We start from the raw sequence: 23937 nt of genomic DNA, 5'->3' as shown, positions 1-23937 counted from the left end.
GCGTGGTGGCGCACGCCTGTAATTCCAGCTACTCAGGAGGCTGAGGCAGGAGAATCGCTTGAACCCAGGAGGTGGAAGTTGCAGTGAGCCGAGATCATGCCATTGAACTCCAGCCTAGGTGACAAGAGCAAAACTCTGTCTCAAAAAAAAAAACTTTTAAGCATGCAATTCAGGGGTACCAAGTACATCAAGTACGTTCACATTGTTGTGCAACCATCACCACCATCCATCTCCAGAACTTTTCCATCCTCCAAACTGAAATTGTGCACCCAATAAACAATAACTCCCCATTCCCCACCTCAGCCTCAGGGAACCACTTTTCTACTTTCTGTCACAAGGACTTCGACTACTTGAGAGAACCCATATAAGTGGAATCAGAATATCTGTCTTGTTGTGACTAGCTTACTTCACTTAGCATATTATCTTCAAGGTTCATCCATGTGATAGCAGGTGTTCATTGTGTTCCTTCTTACAGCTGAGTAATATTCCATTGTGTGTGTAGACTGCATTTTGTTTACCCATTCATCCATTGATGCACACTTAGGTTACCTCCAATGGCGTGGGATTTTCCATTGACTAGAACCACACCAAATTTTAGAACTGGAAATAACTCAGTTAAATCTGACCATAAATTCTGAAAGAGTAAGGAGTGTTTTACTTAAGTTTGATATTTTATAAAATTTTATATATGTTTTATATTCCTCACACTCAGCACTGTGTCTGACACTTAATAGGCCATTCATAAACATTTGCTGAGTAAATTTTCTAGTATTTGCTGTCATTTTTATACACAGGGAAATGGAGATCCAGAGATGCCAGTGATTTCTCCAAATGGAAGCAAATCCTGGCTCCCACTTACTACCTGTGACTTTTTTTTTTTTGAGATAGAGTCTTGCTCTGTGGCCCAGGCTGGAGTGTGCAGTGCCACGATCTCAGCTCACTGCAACCTCCACCTCCCCAGTTCAAGTGATTCTCCTGCCTCAGCCTCCCCGAGTAGCTGGGATTACAGATGCCTACCATCACACCCAGCAAATTTTTTTGTATTTTTAGTAGAGGCTGGGTTTCACCATGTTGGCCAAGCTGATCTGGAACTCCTGAACTCAAGTTATTTCACCCACCTCAGCCTCCTGAAGTGCTGGGATTACAGGCGTGAGCCACTGCACCTGACCTATCTTTGATGTTGAAGAATTCCTTCTGTGACCTGCAGTTTCTTCATCTTAAAATGGAGGAGATGTTGTGTTCCTTTTAAAATGGTGTGAAGATTCAGTGAGTTAGTGCCCATGAAGTCATTAGCACTGACCTGGCACAGCATAAACACTCAACAGCTGATAGCTGTTCACACCCTACATCTTGCAGTTAAATATTGGCAGTGCCGGGTTGCATCCTATTCCTGCCTCCCAGCTATTTCATTTGGAGACAACTGGAAAAACCCTGAAACATTTTATTGAGTGCCTCCTACGTGCCAGTTAAGGCGGGTCCTCAAACAAACTTGTCAATGAAAATTTCTGGGAACATACTTGATTGCCCAGTTGTCTGCATCTCAGCCACCGACCAGGGTGAAATCGAGCCTGGGCAGGTGTAAAGGGAAGAGCTGGACATTTCATCTACGACCAGCGGCCACGTGGTTCAGACAAAACCAGAGCCTTGAGACAGGGGAAATCTGTGCTAAGGGAACAATTAGGGTCACTTCCTTAGTAATGTCTTGAGATGAGTCTAAAGCAATCTGTGACGTTACCCTTTTTTCCCCTAGCAGAAATATAGGTAGCCTTCTGAGGGTGAGAAATTGGCACCCACTATCCTATAAGACCAGAGAGACTTTCTGGACTCATCTGCATGTGGTAATTAACAGACCAGTTGATTGTCTGGGACCTGATTTTGCCACCTCCTGTTCTAAAGTAGGAGCTGGCTCTGAAGTTTCAGGTCCTATTTGAAAAGGGATGAGGAAAAGAAGACTACTGATAAAATATGTAAATTTACTTGTATTCAGATTTATCTAGAATGTTCAAGGACTACTTTTGGTAAGAAAATGCACCAAAAGGGCCAGGAGTGGTAGCTCATGCCTGTAATCCCAGCACTTTGGGAGGCCGGGGCAGGTGGATCAAGAGGTCAGGAGTTCAAGAGCAGCCTGGACAACATAGTGAAACCCCATCTCTACTAAAAATATAAAAATTAGCCGGGCATGGTGGTGGGCACCTGTAGTCCCAGCTACTCGGGAGGCTGAGGCAGGAGAATCACTTGAAACCAGGAGGCTGAGGTTGCAGTAAGCTGAGATCATGCCACTGCACTATAGCCTGGGTGACAGAGCAAGACTCTGTCTCGGAAAAAAAAAAAAAAAAAAAGATCTAGAAGAACATTCTTACTTCAAAAGGAGGAATAAAGAAAATACTATAATGTCTTTTGTGAGAAATACACAATTAACTGGTCATGAGTTATAGTAATACCAAGGATAGGAAGCTCACATACACGGGTTTAGAGGGACTATTATTTAAGCGACTAGAGGCTGTTGCCTAAGAAAGCTGGTTAGGAAGAACAGCTGAAAACTAGGAATCTTTCTAAAGCAGAGGTTGCACATGAGAGTCACCTGGGGAGCTTGTATAATTCCCTCCACCTAAGCTGTATCCTGGGCTAGCGGAATCCCAGTCTCTGGGGCTGGGGTCAGTTTTCCTTAAAGGTCTGCAGATTCCAATAGACAATCAGTATTGAGATTTAGTATCCTAACAGGAATTTTTTTTTTTAGTAAAGCAAACAAACTTTTAAAGGCAGCACAAATTATCTCCTGATCTGTATGGAATGTAACAAAAGGACAGAGAACAGACTTTAAAATCTCCAAGAACTGAATCCAGATCCTGGCCCAGCCATTTCCCTGTTTGATGTGGACAAGTTACTAAGCTTTTCAATTTGTCAGTGTCTTCATCTGTAACATGGGAATAATAGGATTGTTGCAAAAATTAGATAATTCGTGTACAATGTTGAGCACAATGCTAGGTGTAGTAAGCATTCAAATAAGAGATATTATTATTCATATAGTTGGGCAAGACCAATAATTTCTGGTATGTTCTAAAGTATTGTAATATTGTTATGCTTCCTAATCTATGTTAAGGTATTTCAGAAAATTATTTTAACTTGACAAATAAAAAAGATATTTCGTTGCAATTTTTAATTTACCTGACATGTCTTCATGTAGTTGGAATTCATTTCCACTATAATAGAGGGCTGCAATGGTGGAATGAATAATTTTTTTTTCAGAGTTTTGATCTGAGCTGAGTCAAATTGGAGTTAATTTCATGGACAGAGCACATGGGTCTGGGCTTCAGACCCATGCTGACAGTCAGCTGTATGCCCATGGACAAATAACCATTCCGACCTCAGCTTCATCCTCCGTAAATGAGTCTAATTCAAGAAGCATAAGTCTACTGATGACTAGCGATGGCATCTCCACCAGCCTCAGCCCTCAAAAATCCAATCAGGAAATAAGTAAGTCCTTTGAGCAGCCAAAATAGATATTTCAAATGCCAAACAGTGAGGCCTGTGTCTTTCCCCAGGGAGAGGCCCCGAACTCTCACTAAAAGCCTATTTACCCTACATGTTTAAAATAAGCTTCATTATTTGGTGCCTTAGCCCACAGCAAATGGAGGGGGTAGGACGAAGTGGAAATGACAGCACCAAGGAGCCAGAGGAAAGAACTCCTTAGTAGTCTAATTAATGTAAGGCCATTTGGAAGGGCGAGGACTCACCTTGATCCTCCTGGTAGTTTTTACTTGTGAATTATGGCCCAGAGCATCACTGAAATCCTTACCGATGAGCCTAAATAGCAAGGAAAATTTTTATAATGTTTGCTGTAGTATCTCAAATATATTGTAGTGGCCGGGCGAAGTGGCTCACGCCTGTAAACCCAGCCCTTTGGGAGGTCAAAGCGGTTGATTCACCTGAGGTCAGGAGTGCGAGACCAGCCCGGCCAACATGGTGAAACTCTGTCTCTACTAAAACTACAAAACTTAGCCGAGCATGGTAGAAGGCACCGGTGATCCCAGCTACTCGGGAGGCCAAGGCAGGAGAATCACTCGAACCCAGGAGGCAGAGGTTGCAGTGAGCCGAGATCATGCCACTGCACTCTAGCCCGGGTGACAGAGTGAGACTCTGTCTCAAAAAAATAAAAATAAAAGTAAAATATATTGTCTGTTGGCTGGCCTTCATAACAAAGTAAGTTTTTATTTATAATGAACTTCGTAAAGGTTTTTCATTGTGGGAAGACATACATAACTTAAAACTTATTTTAACCATTTTTATATATATAATTCAGTGGCATTAGGTAGACACACAGTGTTGCCCAACTATGGCCGCTGTCCATTTCCAGAACTTTTTCATCATCCCAACACAGAAACTCTGTACCTGTTAAACACTGACTCCCCATTCCTCTCTCTCTCCAGCTCCTGGCAACCTCCAATCTACTTTTTGTCTCTGAATTTGCCTACTCTGGATCCCTCATGTAAGCAATGGCTTACAGGATCTGTCCTTCTGTGGCTGGCTCATTTCACTTAGCATGTTTCCAAGGTTCATTCATGTTGCAACATCCATCAGGATTTAACTAAATAGAATTACCTTTTAATACTTAGCAAGGATCCCTGTACAATAACTGATCCCTTAACCAAGGTGAGATGACACTTTATAAAAACAAAGAATCCTCCTTACTCTGTAAGGGGAGGAGGTTTTATGAAAATAATGCAGACATGATGAGAAATTGCCAGCTTCCGTCCAACCCAAAGCAAAACTGAATGTTAAGATTCTTTGTTTTAGTTGTGGCACAGTGGCTCATGCCTGTAATCCCAGCACTTTGGGAGGCGAGGCAGGCAGAACATAAAAGCCAGGCTGAGGTGGGTGGATCACGAGGTCAGGAGATCGAGACCATCCTGCCTAACACGGTGAAACCTTGTCTCTACTAAAAATACAAAAACTTAGCCAGGTGTGGTGGCGGGCACCTGTAGTCCCAGCTACTTGGGAGGCTGAGGCAGGAAAATGGTGTGAACCCGGGAGGCGGAGCTTGCAGTGAGCAGAGATGGTGCCACTGCACTCCAGCCTGGGCGACAGAGCAAGACTCCATCTCAAAAAAAAAAAAAAAAAAAAACAGCCTCGGCAACATGGCAAAACCCTGTCTCTACAAAAAAAAAATACAAAAATTAGCCAGGCATGATGGCACCTGCCTGTAGTCCCAGCTACTTGGAAGGCTGAGGTGGGAGGATGACTTGAGCCTGGGAGGTGGAGGCTGCAGTGAGCTGTGATTGTGTCACTGCACTTTAGCCTGGGCAACAGAGCTACAGCCTGTCTCAAAAAAATAAAATGTTTATGAAAGATTCTTTGTTTTGTTGAACTAATATAAATTAATTCCTAATGACCAACACTCCTCACCCCCACCCCGGTAAAGTAGGCCAGTTTAAAAATGGAGAGAGCCTGCTGTTTCAAATGGCAGTATCTCACTGGGGCAGTCACCCCAAAGGACATTGTGGGGTGGGTATGTGTGTGTGTTGGGGGAGGCAGGGGGAGCCATCCCTTTATACTTTAAAATACTGTCTTTTGAAAAAAAGCCTTTATCTCTTTGGATTCACAAGGAATGTTACAGGTGTCCCTTCAGTTTCATAATGGGGCTTACAGTGATGCCCTCAACCTTTCAGAAAGCCTGAAGTGGGTGCCTCGTAAGGAGGGGACCTGCCGAGCTGGCCGCCCAGCAGTGGCTGACCAGAAATACACAGCTGCTGAAAAGACGGCTGCTTTTGTCTGGTTTTCCATAAAGCAGTGGCGAAATCACTCAACCCAGGGGTCTGTTTATGGCCTCGTAAATGCTGTTCCAAATGCAAATGCACAGAGAGAAAAGGGTGAGAGTTAATCTACTTTTGATTAGAGAAGCGTTTCTTTTCTTATGCAAAGGCAGGAGTGAGGTGGGTGGGAAGAGAGTTAAAAATGAAATGCATAGTTTAGGGATCTTTGTCATCTTCAAGAGGTGGTGTTGTAAAAAAAAATGCTGTCCCTGTGACAAAGGCCGGGAACAAGGGAGGAATGTTGGGCTGGGTTAAGATTCTGTACAGCCCTCGCCTCTTAGCTAGAGAGGGAGCAGCGGGGCAACCGTTAACCCTTGCCTTCCCGGGCTGTGCACATTGCTCGTTTCTGGGAGTTCACTCCATGAGGTTGCTGAGTCTACACTCATTCATTGCTGGGAAAGCTGAAGCACAGTGCCTACTAACTGTTGATACCAGTTTCAGAGAGAGAAGGAATGACAAAGATATTTTTGTGGCACTACATGATGATGATCCTATGCTTCCTTTATCATGGAGTTATACAGACTTGGAGTACCTGACCCAGACAGGGGGCAGGAAGGTGGTGATGAGCAGGAGAGCCAATACTGGCAGTGGGAAAAGAATCCATAATAATGGAACAGCATGAGAGGGCAGGGGACAGGGACATTCCTGAAAGAGCAGTGAGTGAGTGCCTGTGTTGGTGGAGGTGAGGGAGTTGAGGGGGAGCAAGAAAGTGGTCAAAGATGAGCCCAGGAAGGTAGGGAGGGATTTAAGAGTCCTTGAAGGATTTTACCCAGGAGGCATGACATCAAATTTGAGTTTTAGAAAATCATGCCGGATAGGTTTGAAAAGTTGTGGGCAGTCAGACCCACAGTAGGGAGATGGGCTAGGATGTCCTTGCAGGAGTCCAGGAGAGAGATAAGAACAAGGTCAAGGCAGCAATGAGAGAGAGGACAAGTCAGTTTCAGAAAAGATGTAGGTGGGAGAGGAGAGGCAGGATTTACTGTCTGCCTGGTCATAGCAAGAGGACAAGGGTCTTGGAAACTTTTAGATGGCATTAGGACTTCGGTGGTGGTTGTTGTTGTTGTTGTTGTTGTTGTTGTTGTTGTTGTTTGAGATGGAGATTCACTGTCATTGTCCAGACTGGAGTGCAATGGCACGATCTCAGCTCACCACAGCCTCCACCTCCAGTTCAAGCAGTTCTCCTGCCTTAGCCTCCAGAGTAGCTGGGATTACAGGCATGCATCACCATGCCTGGCTTATTTTTTGTATTATTAGTAGAGACAGGGTTTCTCCATGTTGGTCCAGTTGGTCTCTAACTCCCGACCTCAGGTGATCTACCTGCCTTGGCCTCCCAAAGTGCTGGGATTAAAGGCATGAGCCACTGCGCCCAGCCGGCACCAGGCCTTTTTTGTTTTGTTTTGTTTTGTTTTGTTTTGAGATAAGATCTCGCTCTGTTACCCAGGTTGTAGTGCTGTGGCGTGATCATACCTCACTGCAGCCTTGATCTCCTGAGCTCAAGTGACCCTCCGCCCTAGTTTCCCAAGTAGCTGGGACTACAGTTGCATGCCACCATGGCTGGCTAATTTTTTAATTTTTTTGTGGAGACAGGTCTCACTTTGTTGCCAGGCTGACTTCGAACTCCTGGCCTCAAACAGTCCTTCCGCCTCTGCCTCCCAAAGTGCTGACACTATAGGCATGAACCACTGCACCTGGCCGGCATTCTGGACTTTTTATGCACATGTCTTCCCGACAGTAATCTTCAGACTCTCTGCCAACTGTGATGGTTAATAACAAGCTGTTTAAGTAAATTATCCTTCCTACAGCACTGTTATTGCCAGTGGCAGAGAACGGTGGAGGGATAATTTTTTATTATGATTTATCAGCATATAGAGTTCATTTACTTTTGAACCCAAAAAAGCTCCAATCTGACCTACCTTGCCTCTCTGGGAAGGAACCTGGGACCTGGACGGCCACACAGCAGTCACCAACACCTGCACATGTGTGCCGAGCTGCCTTGAATGGACCATGTGTGCAGTTTAACCCCTGGAATGTTGAGGAGGCACTGGTGGTTGTATTCTTTCTGCTTAATGCTGAAGCTACGGAGCCTCAGCAAGGAAGTAACTTGCCCAGGGTCTGAGTCCTAGACCCAGACTGCCTGACCTTGAGGCTGATGTGTTTCCCACCTCGCTACATCTGGAGCCAGCCCTGCAGCTGAGGCCTTCATGTTGCATCCGGCAACCCTACCCTGTCCTCAGATAAATCTGTCCTGGGAAACCAAGTTTACTTTCCCAGGACAGTAAATGTAATGTTTTTATTAAAGATATAATTTTTAATAAAATGTAATTTTTCCATCTTGTAGTAGATGGAAACTGCATTTACTACAGGAAAAAGCAGAGGGCACTTCTGTTCAGATTGTAAAATTGCTGCTGTGGAAATTCATCTCCCTTGAAAAATCACTTATGGAAACCTCATCCATAAGAGTCCACTCTCTTAGATTAAAGAGGGGAGAAAATGTTCCCCACATCACCTTTTTCACCCTGTGGGCACGAATTAGGATCAGGCCTCCTGGACAGTACAACAGAAGGACATCTTCGTGTTTACCCCCTGGCCCCATGCTCTTTGAGAAAGTCAAGTTTCTGGGGGATATCCCGTCACTTTGGCCCACGTGCCTTGCTGACACCCTCCACCTCCATCTGCACGGTGCCTCTGCCTGCTCCCCTGCGGATCCTCAAGCCTGTGACTGTTTCTGTATCAATACAAAACTTTTTTTTTTTTTTTTTTTTTTTTTTTTTTTTTTTTGAGAAGGAGTCTCGCTCTGTCACCCAGGCTGGAGTGCAGTGGCCAGATCTCAGCTCACTGCAAACTCCGCCTCCCGGGTTTACGCCATTCTCCTGCCTCAGCCTCCCGAGTAGCTGGGACTATAGGCGCCCGCCACCTCGCCCGGCTAGTTTTTTGTATTTTTTTAGTAGAGACGGGGTTTCACCGTGTTAGCCAGGATGGTCTCGATCTCCTGACCTCGTGATCCGCCCGTCTCGGCCTCCCAAAGTGCTGGGATTACAGGCTTGAGCCACCGCAAAACTTTTGGTTAAGATTTTTCTGTGATGAGATCAGCAACAATATAGTCAGCGAGACAATCAGATATATCCTAAGGGCTCCTCATTGTTTTTGGTACAATGAATGGAATAACTTAGCCGTAAGTTTCCATATTTAGCAGCAGATTACCTAATGCCACCAGGGTGTTAATCACATTCATCTGCCTTGATAAACCGCCCATAAGGAGGTCGATCCTTGTGTAGATTCTTTATTTTAATACATACAACTGCACTGCATTACAACTTTCAAGTAGAATAGCTTGATTTTGAGGGTCATTACCAATCTCCATGACTCAGGAGATGAGAAGTTGAGCTAATGTCTTCCAGCCTTTTCCAGTTAATATTGTCAAGGTAACCCCTTCCTTTTTTAGCTGGCTGAAATTTCATTTTGATTCAGGGTTACAGTTTCAAGTCGTTTAGCACAAATAAGTCAAGGCTTTTGTCTTTAAGGCCTTGTTTCTTGTCCACCAAATGAACGCTATTTGAGTACCTACTGTATACAGATCAGTTGCTGTGAGATCATCTATACTACTGTTCCTGTCTCAGTAAAATTAGATGGGCAAGTGTTCCAACTTATATAGGTAATTATTGTCCAACACATGTTTAAGTAGAGTGATAATTGAACCTGTGTATGTGGAAAAGCTGTACCTGTTTTTGTTTGTCTGTTGTGAGATAGAGTCTCACTGTGTCACCCAAGCTGGAGTACAGTGGCAAGATCTTGGCTCACTGTAACCTCCACCTCCCAGGTTCAAGCGCTTCTCGTGTCTCAGCCTTCTGAGTAGCTGGGATTACAGGTGCCCACCACCATGCCCAGCAATTTTTGTGTGTGTGTTTTTAGTAGAGACAGGGTTTCACCATGTTGGTCAGGTTGGTCTCGAACTCCTGACCTCAGGTGATCTGCCCACCTTGGCCTCCTGAAGTTCTGGGATTACAGGTGTGAGCCACCACGCCCGGCCTGCTGTACCTGTTTTAATGGGCCGTTACTTGGTGTCCTTATTTCAGAATTTCTTGTTGGCTAGAATTAAGAATCCTCAGGTAAAGTGTGGGTTGTTACATGATTTGTGAACGGGAAATGTTTTCCTCCAATAATCAACTGCCATTTTGATGTTTGGTGAATGCTTTTAAGCCATCAGTGTATTAAAGTGGCATGCAGAGCTCATGGATGAAGTGAGAACAGCCCTGATAAAAACGCAGATTGTCTGTGGTGCACACAAGTGTGTGTGTGTGTGTGTGTGTCAGAAGTTCCTCTAAGAAGCTTCTTCCTTACACACTCCTGTGTGAAGTGTTAGAACACCTGCCACGGTCACCTAGCCATAGTGATAGGGATTCTTTTTTTCTTCCTCTTACATGTGCGGGATGCGTAGTTTTGTTACATAGGTAAACATGTGCCATGGTGGTTTACTGCACAGATCAACCCATCACCCAGGTATTAAGCCCAATATTCATTAGCTATTCTTCCTGATGCTCTCCCTTCCCTCACCCCCTCCCAACAGGCCCCTCAGTGTATGTTGTTCTCCTCCCTGTGTCCATGTGTTCTCATCATTCAGCTCCCACTTATAAGTGAGAACATTTGCTGTTTGGTTTTCTGTTCCTGCATTAGTTTGCTGAGGATAACGGCTTCCTTCTCCATCCATGATCTCATTCCTTTTTATGGCTGAATAGTGTTCCATGGTGTATACGTACCACATTTTCTTTATCCAGTCTATCATTGATGGGCATTTGGGTTGATTCTATGTCTTTGCTATTGTGAATAGTGCTGCATTGAACATACGCGTGCATGTATCTTTATAATAGAATGATTTATATTCCTTTGGGTATATACCCAGTAATGAGATTGCTGGGTCAAATGCTATTTCTGCCTCCAGATCTTTGAGGAATCACTACAATGGTTAATTTATCCCACCAACAGTGGAAAAGTGTTCCTTTTTCTCTGCAACCTTGCTAGCATCTGTTTCTTGACTTTTTTTTTTTTTTTTTTAAGACAGTTTTACTCTTGTTGCCCAGGCTGGAATGCAATGGCACGATCTTGGCTCACTGTAACCTCTGCCTCCAGGTTCAAGTGATTCTCTTGCCTCAGCCTCCTGAGTAGCTGGAATTACAGGCATACACCACCACACCTGGCTAATTTTGTATTTTTAGTAGAGGTGGGGTTTCACCATGTTGGTCAGGCTGGTCTCAAACTCCTGACCTCAGGTGATCCGCCTGCCTCGGCCTCCCAAAGTGCTGGGATTACAGGCATGAGCCACCACACCCGGCCATTTCTTGACTTTTTAACAATTGGCATTCTGACTGGCATGAGATGGTATCTTACTGTGGTTTTGATTTGCATTTCTCTAATGATCAGTGGTGTTGAGCTTTTTTTCGTATGTTGGCCATGATAGAGATGCTCTTCTACACAGGTCCTGAACCTCTTTGTACGTTTCCATTTCAGTACATGAGCATTTTCCTTTGAAGCCTCCTTCAGAGCTTGCATCTTTCTCTTCATTTCTGATTTGTCTTCATTTCAGAATGATTCCTAATTCTCTACAGCTAAAACACCCTGCTTTCCAGGCTCCCCATCGTGTCATGATTTCATATTACTTGAAAGTAGTATAGTGCTCAGAGAGCTGATCGCATGCATCTGCACTGACTCCCTGTGACTGATTGGGGAAGGAGTGTGTTTCTGTGGAAAGAGGTATGTAGAGACTTGTCCATAAAGAGGGATCAAGTGACCCACCGTGGGTGGCTGGCAGGAAATGGGATGTCTTAAAGGAGTGTAAAGCCATGCATTAGTGAGAAGGAAGGACGAGAACTCATGAGCCAGTCTTGAAAGCTGGTGTGCCTGGCTGATGGAAAACATGTCATGCGATGTATACATATGAAAACATGAAGGCAGTGGGTACTGCGTGTGAATGGGACTGATCCTAATTCAGATATAGCCTGTGATGATCCTGGCAGGTAGGAGGTGCCTAGTCAATCAGGATGGCTATTTTTGATTGGCTCCTACCTGACACCTGATAAAAATTACCTTCAACTCTCAAAATTAATCATCAGCAAACCCCTCCTCCTGTTTAAATATATTGTGTTAAGGTATAAAACCTTTGAAGTGACAGTATGGGGTTTCAGTGCCCAGGCTATTGTCAGCAGATCCTGGTTTGGGCATGACTTGAGGCATTTACTTTCTGTATGACCTCAGGGGAGTGATGGAGCCTTTCTCAGCTTCTAGGAAAATGGGATTAATGGGACCCACCTCCTAGGGTTGTGGTGAAGATGAAATGAGAGTGCATATAAAGCCGACAGCCCAGTGCTTAGCAGTAAACTTTAAAATAACAACAATGATGATTGCTGGGTGTGGTAGCTTATGCCTATAATCCCAACACTTTGGGAGGCCGAGGTGGGAGGATCACTTGAGGTCAGGAGTCTCCTGGGCAACATAGTGAGACCCCATCTCTACAAAAAAATAGAAAAGTTAGCCCAGTGTGGTGGTGTGTGCCTATAATCCCAGCTAGTGGGAAGGCTGAGGCAGGAGATTGCTTAAGGCAGGATTTCCACGTTGCAGTGAGCTGTGATCATGCCACTGTGTTCTCGCCTGGATGACAGAGACCCAGTCTCTAAACAAAAATAAAGAAAAAAAAAAAAAAAAGGAAAAACCAATAATGATAAATAGCAGTGAGGAGTTAAAATTCAGATTATGTAATAATGTACATTTATTTTACTGATTTTTTCCCCATATTAAAAACCCTTTGGGCTTTATTTAATTTTCCTTAATCACCATGTTTCAAATTACACCAGTAGTCCTCTGATTATAATTAAGATGAATCAGTTTCTTATTTTCAGATGCTTAAAGTGTTGCCAAGACATTGCATCCCTCCACCACCTCACTAGCCATTCCCATTTTCCACTTTAAGGATTATAGCCACGTCTAATTGTGTCTGTCTGCTTCCCTACCTGGCCTGGGACCTGGAGAGTAAAAAGGCAGTTTAAAAAAGAAACAAAAAGCTGTGTAAAGTTAACCTGATGACAAGGAAAACAGAGTTGTAGGAAAGGAAGTCATCTGGAGGGATCATTCTCAAAAGAGTGGTTAATAAACTCACTTCAAATCTCTGTCTAGTGAGTGCCCACTGCAGCCTCATACTGGGCTTTACTCCAGGGGATTCTGGTAAACAGGGTGTTGGCCCATTTTGAAGACTTTAAAATACAAAGTCTTCAAAGACTGTGTTTACATGCATTCAAAAGCAGATAGATTATTTCAGAAATGCTTTGCGTTTTTTTTTTTTTTTTTTTTTTGGTAGCTACAAATAATGATAGGATTTACACTATAGAAGAAACAGCAATGGGAGGTTGCAAATAGGTCTGGAAAGATATTTCAGTATGCAGCAGGACTTCATCATGGCCATCTGTCTACCTCTCTCTGTTTTAGAAGCACTTTGGCATATGAGAATATTGTCAATGTAATTTGGAAACTGTGCAATTTCAAAAATAAATATTTAACAAGGCAACAGAAAATTAAGTTTTTCTGCTACATTATTACCGTAAAAAGGCCTCTTATAAGGACTTTTCTAATTGTTATACCAAAAGGTAATATAAGGAACTAATTTTAGTGTTATATTTATACCCAATTGCTTTTCCATTATTATGACTTTTTTAGGTTTCACCACATTTATACATATCCACATGAAGTCAATAAATGACATCACTATGAAGTAAATAAAGACAATTGATTTCTTTATTTTTCTTTCTTTCTTTTTTTCTTTGAGATGGAGTCTCACTCTGTTGCCCAGGCTAAAGGGCAGTGGCACGATCTCAGCTCACTTCAACCTCCACCTCCTGGGTTCAAGCGATTCTCCTGCCTCAGCCTCCCAAGTAGCTGGGACTACAGGGACGTGCCACCATGCCCAGCAAATTTTTGTATTTTTAGTAGAGACGAGGTTTCACCATGTTGGCCAGGATGGTCTCGATCACTTGACCTTGTGATCTGCCCAGGCTGAAGTGCAGTGGTACAATGTCGGCTCACTACAACCTCCACCTCCCAGGTTCAAGCGATTGTCCTGCCTCAACCTCCCGAGTAGCTGGTATTACAGGTGTGTGCCACCATGCCCAGCTAATTTTTGTATTTTCATAGAGACAGGGTTTTAGGCTGGTCTCGAACTCCTGACCTCAGGTGATCCACCTTCTTCAGCCTCCCAAAGTGCTGGGATGCAAGGGTGAGCCTAAGACAACTGATTTCGGTAATGATTGTCAGAGTGTAGGAAAAGATGGGCGTCCAGTTGTTTTAAGAACTTTAACGTATTAATACTAATTCTATTTCTAAATATCTTGTTCATAAATGTGCTTTTGCTTAAAGTCTTTAGGGGAAAACCAAACAAATATTCCTAATTGTCTTCAAGCAAAGATGTATTTATCTTTCTACTCATCATTTCTATTTTTTGACAGAATTCCTGTTCCAAGTTTCTTTTTCTGGGGAGAGCTGCTACCTCCTGCCCCTTCCTAGGCCTGGCTGGCCCATCGCCTCACTATGAGAAAGCTCCCAGCTCTCCCCGTTTCAGGAGGAAGTAGGAAAACAATAGAGGGGACTGAATAGGCGCATGTATCATCTGTCACAGCTTAACAAGAGGCCATTCCTGACATTTTTTACCAATGGTTTATGTACTGCAAGTATTATAGATGGTAAATGAGGCTGAAACCACCCAATTTTATTCTTTTACTCAGACATCTCAGAGCCATTAACAGAGTTCCACACATTGAGATCAACCTCTATATCATATCTTTCTTCCCCCTTTGTCCTTTGTCTTCCCCTTTTTCTTTTTCCTTTTTTTTTTGGAGTCTCACTCTGTCATCCAGGCTGGAGTACAGTGGCACAATCTCAGCTAACTTCAACCTCTGCCTCCTGGGTTCAAGCAATTCTCCTGCCTCAGTCTCCCAAGTAGCTGGGATTACAGGTGCCTGCCACCACGCCTGGCTAATTTTTTTCTTTCTTTTTTTTTTTTTTTTTTTTTGGTATTTTTAGTAGAGATGGGGTTTCGCCATGTTGGCCAGGCTGGTCTCAAGCTCCTGACCTCTGGTAACCTGCCTGCCTAGGCCTCCCAAAGTGCTGGGATTACAGGCATGAGCCACTGCTCCCGGCCCAACCCTCTCTTTTTCTTTCTTCCCTTTCCTTTCCCCTGCCCAAAGCTGTTGCCAGAAAGATTGTGTCCCATTCCTTCTACATTGGATTTTCAGTACATTTCTCTGTGGTGTGGGGTCTAGACTGTATGGACCCAGGGAAAACACTGTCCCCACAGTAAGAGCTTTTTTGTATCCAGCCTAATGCAGTGGCCAGAGACCACGATTCCCCAGATCCCGTTTCTTTGGCTGTACCTTCCTCCTCCGTAGATGTGCACAGGGAAAGAAGAGAAAAGAGATTCACTGGAAGATTAGACTTCTGATTCTTTTATCTATAGGCTACAGCAGCACATTTTACTATACCCTGTTCAGTGGCTTATTTGGAAGAAAGATAAAGGGCTTCTTTCATTTGGAATGTGTTCTTCTGTACTCACAGTATTTTGTAAATAATTCTTGTAGCACTTAAATAGTCAAACTCTGAACTTCTTTTACATATTTTTCTCCCTCATTCTCCTTTGGGCACCTACAAGAGGGATAAAGCCCATATCCTCATCATTTCTTTCTTTCTTTCTTTTTTTTTTTTTTTTGAGACGAGGTTTTGTTCTTGCTGCCCAGGCTGGAGTGCAATGGTGCAATCTTAACTCACTGCAGCCTCTGCATCCTGGGTTCAAGCAATTCCCCTGCCTCAGCCCCCAAGTCGCTGGGATTACAGCTGCCTACCACCACACTTAGCTAATATTTTTGTATTTTTAGTAGAGATGGAGTTTCACCATGCTGGGCCAGGCTGGTCTGGAACTCTTGACTTCAGGTGATCCACCTGCTTCAGCCTCCCAAAATGTGGGGATTACAGGCGTGAGCCACCGCGCCCGGCCCTGAACCAATGTCTTATCAGTCACGATGTTCTGAAAGAGCACTCTTTGTGCAAAGGACAGTGGCTGGAAAATCAAACCCCTATTTCTTCTTAGAGCTTGGGCCCTAGCAAGAACAAAACGAGCCAGTCTGAGCACATGGAAATCTACGATCTGGATTAACTAGGCCAAAAGTAGAACCGTCTCCTTTCACCACAAACCCCCAAAGATGCCTTTCAGCATTTCATCTTGGCTTGAAGAAGTCCAGTCCGGGGGGTACCAAACCTCAGAATAACCCTGCCCAGGCCTCTGCAGATGGGGCCCGCTGGAGCTGGCCCTGGCTTGGTTTTACCTCACTAGCCACCTAGGAAGGAAAATCAGAGAACAGAAACCAATGGGTCCTTCTCCCTGGAGGAAGCAGCCCTGCTGTCTCCATGCTACAGCCAAAAGGAAGAGGAGACAGATGGGTCCCCATGTACTCATTGACTTTAACTCACTCATGCCACAGTGGATGAGAAGCATCCTTCCTGGGAGCTGGAGAAACAGCAGCTTCCTCCTTAGGGTGGGAAGTGATGGGGAGAGAGGAGCCCTAGACTTCCTTCCACTGAAAGGCCACATGGCTGATCAGTCACTTCAACCGTGCTGTCACCCTGGACTCCCTCCTTTCTCTTATTCTCCACATCCCATTAAATACCTCTCCTCTCCACCTGACTCAGGGTTAGGAGTTGGTCTGCGCATACCTGTGCTGCTGCACGCATCACCTAACCAGCCTCCATAGCAGCTTTATAGCTTCTCCCCTATTTTCTTTTTCTTTCTTTCTTTCTTTTTTTTTTAAGACAGAGTTTAGCTCTTGTTGCCCAGGCTGGAGTGCAATGGTACAATCTCATCTCGCTGCAAACTTTGCCTCCCGGGTTCAAGTAGTTCTCCTGCCTCAGCCTCCCGAGTAGCTGAGATTACGGGCGCCTGCCACCAACGCCGCTAAATTTTGTATTTTTAGTAGAGGTAGAGTTTCACCATGTTGCCCAGGCTGGTCTTGAACTCCTGACCTCAGGTGATCCACCTGCCTTTGCCTCGCAAAGTGCTGGGATTACAGGCATGAGCCACTGCACCTGGCCCTGTTTTCTTTATTGATGATGGAACCATCTTTAATCTCACCACGCCCTTCAGCGGTTACCACCTGCTATGTAGCATGGAAGATTCTGCATGACCTTTCCCCGCCCCCATTTAGCCTCATCTAGCAGTGCAGGCCCACCTTCAAGGGTCTATGTGTTCAGGCTCACGCCCCGTTCTGTCCAGCTGGTCTCAACCCTGACATCTGGATGGCCTGAAATCTAGCCCTTTTCAACTCCTTTTAGTGCCCTTTTTGTTACCCTGTGCCTTTGTTTACCCATTTCTGGCCTCCTGGATGTTGTCTCCTTCTTCCTTTCACTGTATTGAAACTTCATCCTTCAAGATTCAGCTCCACCCTCACCTTCCCTATGAAGCCTCTCCCCTCCCTGGAACTGACCACTTCTGCCTTTCCTGCCCTCTCTTGTGAACTGAATATTTATCAGTCTTGCTGCCAAAACACTGTATTCTATTTATTTGTTTACACTTGGCTCTTCAACTAGACAGGGAGCTTGCTGGGGGAAGGGATCATGTTTTATTCATTTTTTTTTTTAATTCCTAACTTGTAAAACAGCACTTGGCACACATTCTTACATTCTCAAAATAAAAAGATGGGAGGAAGGTTTGTATAAATGAATGTTAATGTGCTTTTAAACTGTAAATTACTATACACATGTAAGTTATTCTAGTTTCAGAGGCATCCCAATGTAATACATGAAATTTGAAAGGCAAGTTTTTGGATAAACAGACTACTTTCTAGAAAAGGTAGAGGGGTTGGAGAAATGAAAAAAAAATTATTTCTCAGGGCTGGGCGCGGTGGCCCACACCTGTAATCTCAGCACTTTGGGAGGCCAAGGCAGGTGGATCACCTGAGGTCAGGAGTTTGAGACCAGCCTAGCCCACATGGCGAAACCCCGTCTCTACTAAACATACAAAAATTAGCTGGGCATGATGGCGCACACCTGTAATCCCAGCTACTCGAGGGGGTTGAGGCAGGAGAATAGCTTGAACTTGGGAGGTGGAGGTCGTAGCGAGCCAAGATTGTGCCACTGCATTCCAGTTTGGGCGACAGAGCGAGACTCTGTCTCACAAAAAAAAAGTAATGTGATATCAGAGAAAGAAGGGAAGTGGAGGAGCCATAAACTAACCTATTTCTGGGCATCTCATAGAAATAAGGTAAACTCCCAAGGGCGCTGAATTTGCCTTCTGTCTCAGTTCTTCTTTCTATAGCATGTCCCTGCTGAATGGTTATGTAGATCAGAGCTTCTCAAACCATCCATGGTGAGGGGCAAGTGTGTGTGTTTTCTTTCCATCAATCACACACTGATTCTTTTGCAAAATACAATTTAAAAAAGAACGCCAGAAAAGTTAGAAGAAGAATAAGATGTACAAAGTACAAGCACAAATTTATTATTAGGTTAATATTAAATCATTCTGTAAACTACTGTAAAACGTTTCTGCATGCTTACTTGATGTCTGTACTTATCTCCTTCTAGATCAGCAGCAAACAGTTTGCAAATTGGCTCCTGCCCACTTCCCATACTTTGAATAGGACCAAGTCAGATCTACTTGGATATCTACTTGGATATTTTCAATAACAGATATTACAAGGAATGAAAAAGTTAATTAGAGGAGGATGCTCGGGCGCAAATCTTACAATGATAGAGATCTTAAGGACATAAACTGATTAGAAAATAAATAGGAGAAATTTTAGATCACAGAAAATCATTCAAATGGTGAAAAGTCCTTTTTTGTGTGTACTCTCTGCTCCTTCCCTCACCAAAGTAAATTCTTTGATCCTCTTGGAGAATAATTGTTTTCACTGCAAAAGTTTTAAATTGATCCTTCATAGTTGTTAGCAGTAGGGTAGCCATAGGTGCTGACATCAAGCCAATAAAATTAATAAGCAGCATGACAGGCTCTAATAAATTTCGTTGGTGTCCTTACTCTGTCATTTCGGGCGCAGAATGAACTGTTATTATCACCAAGCTTCAAACCACTCATTTTGGCTACAGATGATTACAGCTGCGAATACAGGGCATGCTGCCATAGTTTTCAGGAACTAGTCTTGGGTTAAAGTATTATATTTAAAAGATGTGCTTGTGATCAGTGGGGGGAACTAGTTATGACCATACAACTTTGATCTGTTTTCTAGAGTCATCTACAAAAATGTGGACTCCTCACGATCTGTTTTCTCAATAATTTCTGAAAACAAGCAACTTTTAAAATTTAGTTTCTCTGTCATGGACTCTGAGGTTTTTGAACCTCTTTGAGCTGGCGATGGGCCATCAGTTGTTGGATGCAGGCCACGGTTCTTTGTCTGTAACCCCAGATGAAATTCTTTAAGCCCCTTAACTCAATCTTTCTCTCACATGAAGAATTTAGTATCAGGTTTCTGCAAATGAGCAAGCTTAACACTTGAAGTAAGAGAAAGGATTGTTCATTCTCTCTTTCAGCCCCACTGCGGAGCCTCTGAATTCAGCCAGGTGAATGTGGCTTGCATCCGCCACCTCTGCCCCACCCCTCATCCTGCCATGCTGGTGTGGCTCATGCCTATCTACATCCTTCTGTTTTACCTTCTTAATTTTGTGTACAATATGCCCTCCAAAATGTCCAGCAAACTCTTAAGCTGCTATTAAATACAAACAGTCACTGCACATTGAGTATTAGTCCATCCTTTTGGACCATGTGTAATTTAACAGAAATATCGATGAATATATTTATTTTGAGGGAGTGTATGGTTTATATGTTGTTCAAAATGTACCATTCTTTCAATTCTGGCCTCCATTTGTTTTTCTTTTTGCGTCTTTTTTGGTCCTGTCCTATGCAGGTACTCAAGCTCTTATGATTGTTCCATTTATAACAGTAAGGAGACGGCCAGGCGTGGTGACTCATGCCTGTAATCCCAGCACTTTGGGAGGCCGAGGTGGGCGGATCAAGAGGTCAAGAGATCGAGACCATCCTAGCCAACAAGATGAAACCCTGTTGCTATCAAAAACACAAAAATTAGCCGGGCATGGTGGTGCGTGCCTGTAGTACCAGCTACTTGGGAGGCTGAGGCAGGAGAATTGCTCGAACCCAGGAGGCAGAGGTTGCAGTGAGCCAAGATTGTGCCACTGCACTCCAGCCTGGCAACAGAGAGAGATTCTGTCTCAAAAACAAAAACAAAAAAACAGTAAGGAGAACAGGCCAAGCTATTTGGGGATTTTATTGCCAACTACTTTTAAATCTTTTGAATCTACTTTCTTATTGAGGTGACTACTTTCTTTTTTTTTTTTTTTTTTTTTTTGAGACAGAGTCTTGCTCTTGCTCTGTCGCCCAGGCTGGAGTGCAGTGGTGCAATCTCGGCTCACTGCAAGCTCCGCCTCCCGGGTTCACGCCATTCTCCTGCCTCAGCTTCCCGAGTAGCTGGGACTACAGGCGCCCGCCACCACGCCCGGCTAGTTTTTTGTATTTTTTAGTAGAGACGGGGTTTCACCGTGTTAGGCAGGATGGTCTCGATCTCCTGACCTCGTGATCCGCCCGTCTTGGCCTCCCAAAGTGCTAGGATTACAGGTTTGAGCCACCGCCCCCGGCCGGTGACTACTTTCTTAAGAAGAAAAGTTGTTACCACAGAGCTTGTTTTGAAAAAAAGTTTATGAACATTGGTTTATGCCTGACAGTGATTTTAGTATGAAAGAACTGGAATGAAACCTAATTTGATGCAAACTGTGAAATGTGCTGTTTGAGAAAGTTAATGATGCCTATTTTGCATTGGAGGAACCTAAAGAACATGAGAGAATGAAGGTGGATTAATAAAAGGTATAAGAAACAATTATCTAATTGTTCTTATATTTCAGCTTCTCCTTTCTCTAGCTGCATCTAAACACAACAGTGTTTGCTGTTGGACATTGGAATGCGGCTGCGGTGCTGGGATTTTCCTGGTCTGCTTGACTTTCCACAGAGTTACTTCCTCTAAATGCCGCAGACCGCCATGTTGCATTTGGGAGGGAGCCATACTTCATCGTTCAGCCTAGGGCAAGGACTATATTTATTTTTTACTTTACGTTATTTCAGCTGTTTTTTCTTTATTGTGTTCCTGCCTCCTACAGAATCATTTTTCAAGTCTTGCTAGGAAAGGGGAACACTCAGTTATGAACTCTTTAGCACACACGGGGCAGAAAGCAGCCTTCATCTTTCTCAGCAGTTCAAATTGCTTCTAAGCCATGTCAGTTTAACCCACTGTGGGTCTGAATCCACAGCAGATCTGCCTGGGAGCTGTTTCTGTGTTAAAACATATAAAATAAATTGAGAGTTTTTCGTGGCTCATTAACACAGCATAGCAGAGAGCATAAGTAAATTATATGCTTATTTTTTTCACTTAAAAAAAATAAGTTGGTATTTGAAAAAGAATTTGGTTCTATAGTTTAACAACAGATAGTTTTGTGACTTAAAGGTTATGTTTAAAACAATTCTGTCAGTTCAGAATTTTTATTTCTGGCTTTTCACTATGTGAATTTTAGAGTATGTTTTTATCACACCAATCAGTCAAAGAAACAGCGGACAATGTGGTTATAGCAAAACTGACGTTATGGGCACTGTGGTCCCTGTAGGCCCATCTAGGGAAGCTCTAATATATTTAGGGGGTAGATAGAATGTATACCCTACTCTTTCTCTTTGCTAAAACTCTTCGTTCTATAAATAGGTGAGTATTAGGGCCAGTAATAAGAGAGCAACTGTGTACTCTCAGAGTTAATGAGCACATTAGTATAATAATTACTTGAAACAGATATGAAAGATTCACTGGGCATAATTAAAGGTGACTTAGAAAGGACATGAGTGTTTAAGGCATCCTTCTCATTGATCTCACAGGATTACCTTGACTGCATCAGGGACCAAACAAAACTTCCCCTGGGGACCGAAGAAAGATCAGCCCTTTTTGGAAACATACAGGATATCTACCACTTCAATAGGTAAGTTAATATTCAAAAGATCATTCTCCCATAGAAACATTATGAACATTTCTCAAATGAATGCAGCCTGAGAAACTTTACCTGTAAGCCCTGACTCATCTTTATACATTTTTGTGGGCTATTGTGTCATGAAGCTTTCTACTTAGAAGTATCCTTATTTCCTTATGAGTCTCACATATATTCCATATTCTCTTACTCTCCATCCTCCTGGCTCAGAGAAGAAACCTATTTGCCCTGGTGGGACAATGACATCTTTTCTTCCACAACATGACATGAACAGGACATCCAAGAATATGTACTTGCTTAGTCTCCAGGATCCCCAGCTACACTGGAATTTCTATAACTTTTCTTCTACCTGGGGAGTGGGCTGGACACAGTAAACATACAATACATAGTTCAAGTCATAACATACTAATTCAATTGAATTGATAATTTCAAATAATCAGTTTAATTAAAAATGTAAGTATGTAGCAGACACTGGACTAGAAAATTTAAATAGTAAATAAGACAGAGAGTGAATAAATAAGTCATTATATTAATGCTGCTTGAAAGAAAAGTTAGGGCCAGACATGGTGGCTGACACCTGTAATCCCAGCACTTTGGTAGGCCAAGGTGGAAAGATCACTTGAAGTTAGGAGTTCGAGACCAGCCTGGCCAATATGGTGAAACCCCATCTCTACTAAAAATATAAAAATTAGCCAGGTATGGTGGTACACACCTGTAATCCCAGCTACTCAGGAGGCTGAGACAGGAGAATTGCTTGAACCCAGGAGGTGGAAGTTGCAGTGAGCCAAGATTGCACCACTGCAATCTGTCCAGCCAGGGTGACAGAGCAAGATTTCATCTCAAAAAAAAAAAAAAAAGGAAAGACAAGTTAGTAGTCTGGTTAAGAGCACAGAAGCTAGTGTACAACATACATGACTTTGCATCCCAGCAAAGCCCCCTGTATGTGTTGGGTGAATCTTTAAAGGGAATGAAATTAACCCCTGTATCTCAACTCCTTCTTCTCGCTGAGGCTCCCTGAGTATCCACATATACCTTACCTTCTCCACTTGTCCTTTTCCTCATGGCACTCATCAATTTCTAACATACTAATGATCAACTTTTATACTATGCCTGTTGTTTCTTTCCTCTCCACCCTGACTCACAAAACACTTGCTCCACAAGGACAGGAGTGTGTTTTGTTACTGTCTAAGTGTCTAAAATGGTGCCTGGCCCATAGGAGGCATCCAAACTTGTATTGAGGGAAGGAATGGAAATAATAGGAAAATCTCCCTCATATGGTTACGGTGAAGCTTCCGTGAACTGATAAACCTAAAGTGCCAGCACAGAGGAAGTACCAAAATATAAGCCCATGATGTTCTTGACTTTGCGATAGTGAAATCCCATTATAAAGTTCTGCAGTGCCCTGTCATTTTATGACTCAGCTGTAAACACAAGCTCAGTCCTACCCATCTTGGCTTACTAAAATTGGTAAATGTGAGCTCCTTGAGGGCAGGATTCACATCTCCTTTGCCACCCTTGAATCCCAACACCTAGCACAAGCCTGACCTGTGGGAGACAAGTTCCTTGACTTGAAATACCTTATCCTTTAATTCTGAAAGCCTAGGATGTAGGAAGTGTCAGTGTTACCACAGAACTTTTTTCATTTGACACAGACTTTGAAAAACAGTTTGTGTATTTTGTATCAGTATTTCTCAACCTGGGCTACCCACTGGAATCACCTGGGAAACTGGATCCTACCTTCAGAAATTCTGACTCGTTGGTCAAGGTGGGGCCAGAACATCAGAATTTTTCAAAGGTCCTCAGGTGTTTGGAATGTGCAGCCATGGTTGAGATACACAGTCTAGATAAATAAACAAAATAAAAAGAAAATAGAGAGAGGGCGTAGAAACTGAATTGGAGAATCCAGAGTCTACATGTTCATTAGTAATGTGCTGGTGTGAAAGCCAGCCCTCATTGTGCAATCACTGATGATAAAATCCTGTGAGCCCCTGCATAGTTTCTCCTTCCAGAGCCTGCTAATGGCCCTGTAACCCAGAAGGAAGCAAGAGGGCTAGATCCTGGG

General features: G+C 43.4%; 1 protein-coding gene across 1 annotated transcript in view; it reads left to right on the top strand.

Moving 5' to 3' along the window:
• Positions 1 to 23937, top strand: part of PLEKHG1 (pleckstrin homology and RhoGEF domain containing G1) — a 157520-nt gene that overhangs the window by 63738 nt on the left and 69845 nt on the right. The window contains 1 exon segment of the mRNA XM_030928737.1: positions 21769 to 21869. Coding sequence (XP_030784597.1) covers positions 21769 to 21869 — 101 coding nt within the window.

The sequence above is a fragment of the Rhinopithecus roxellana genome, chromosome 4, assembly GCF_007565055.1.
Source record: "Rhinopithecus roxellana isolate Shanxi Qingling chromosome 4, ASM756505v1, whole genome shotgun sequence".
Taxonomy (NCBI): domain Eukaryota; kingdom Metazoa; phylum Chordata; class Mammalia; order Primates; family Cercopithecidae; genus Rhinopithecus; species Rhinopithecus roxellana.
Note: the sequence above shows the minus strand (reverse complement) of the source record. Positions and strands in the feature narration are given on the sequence as shown.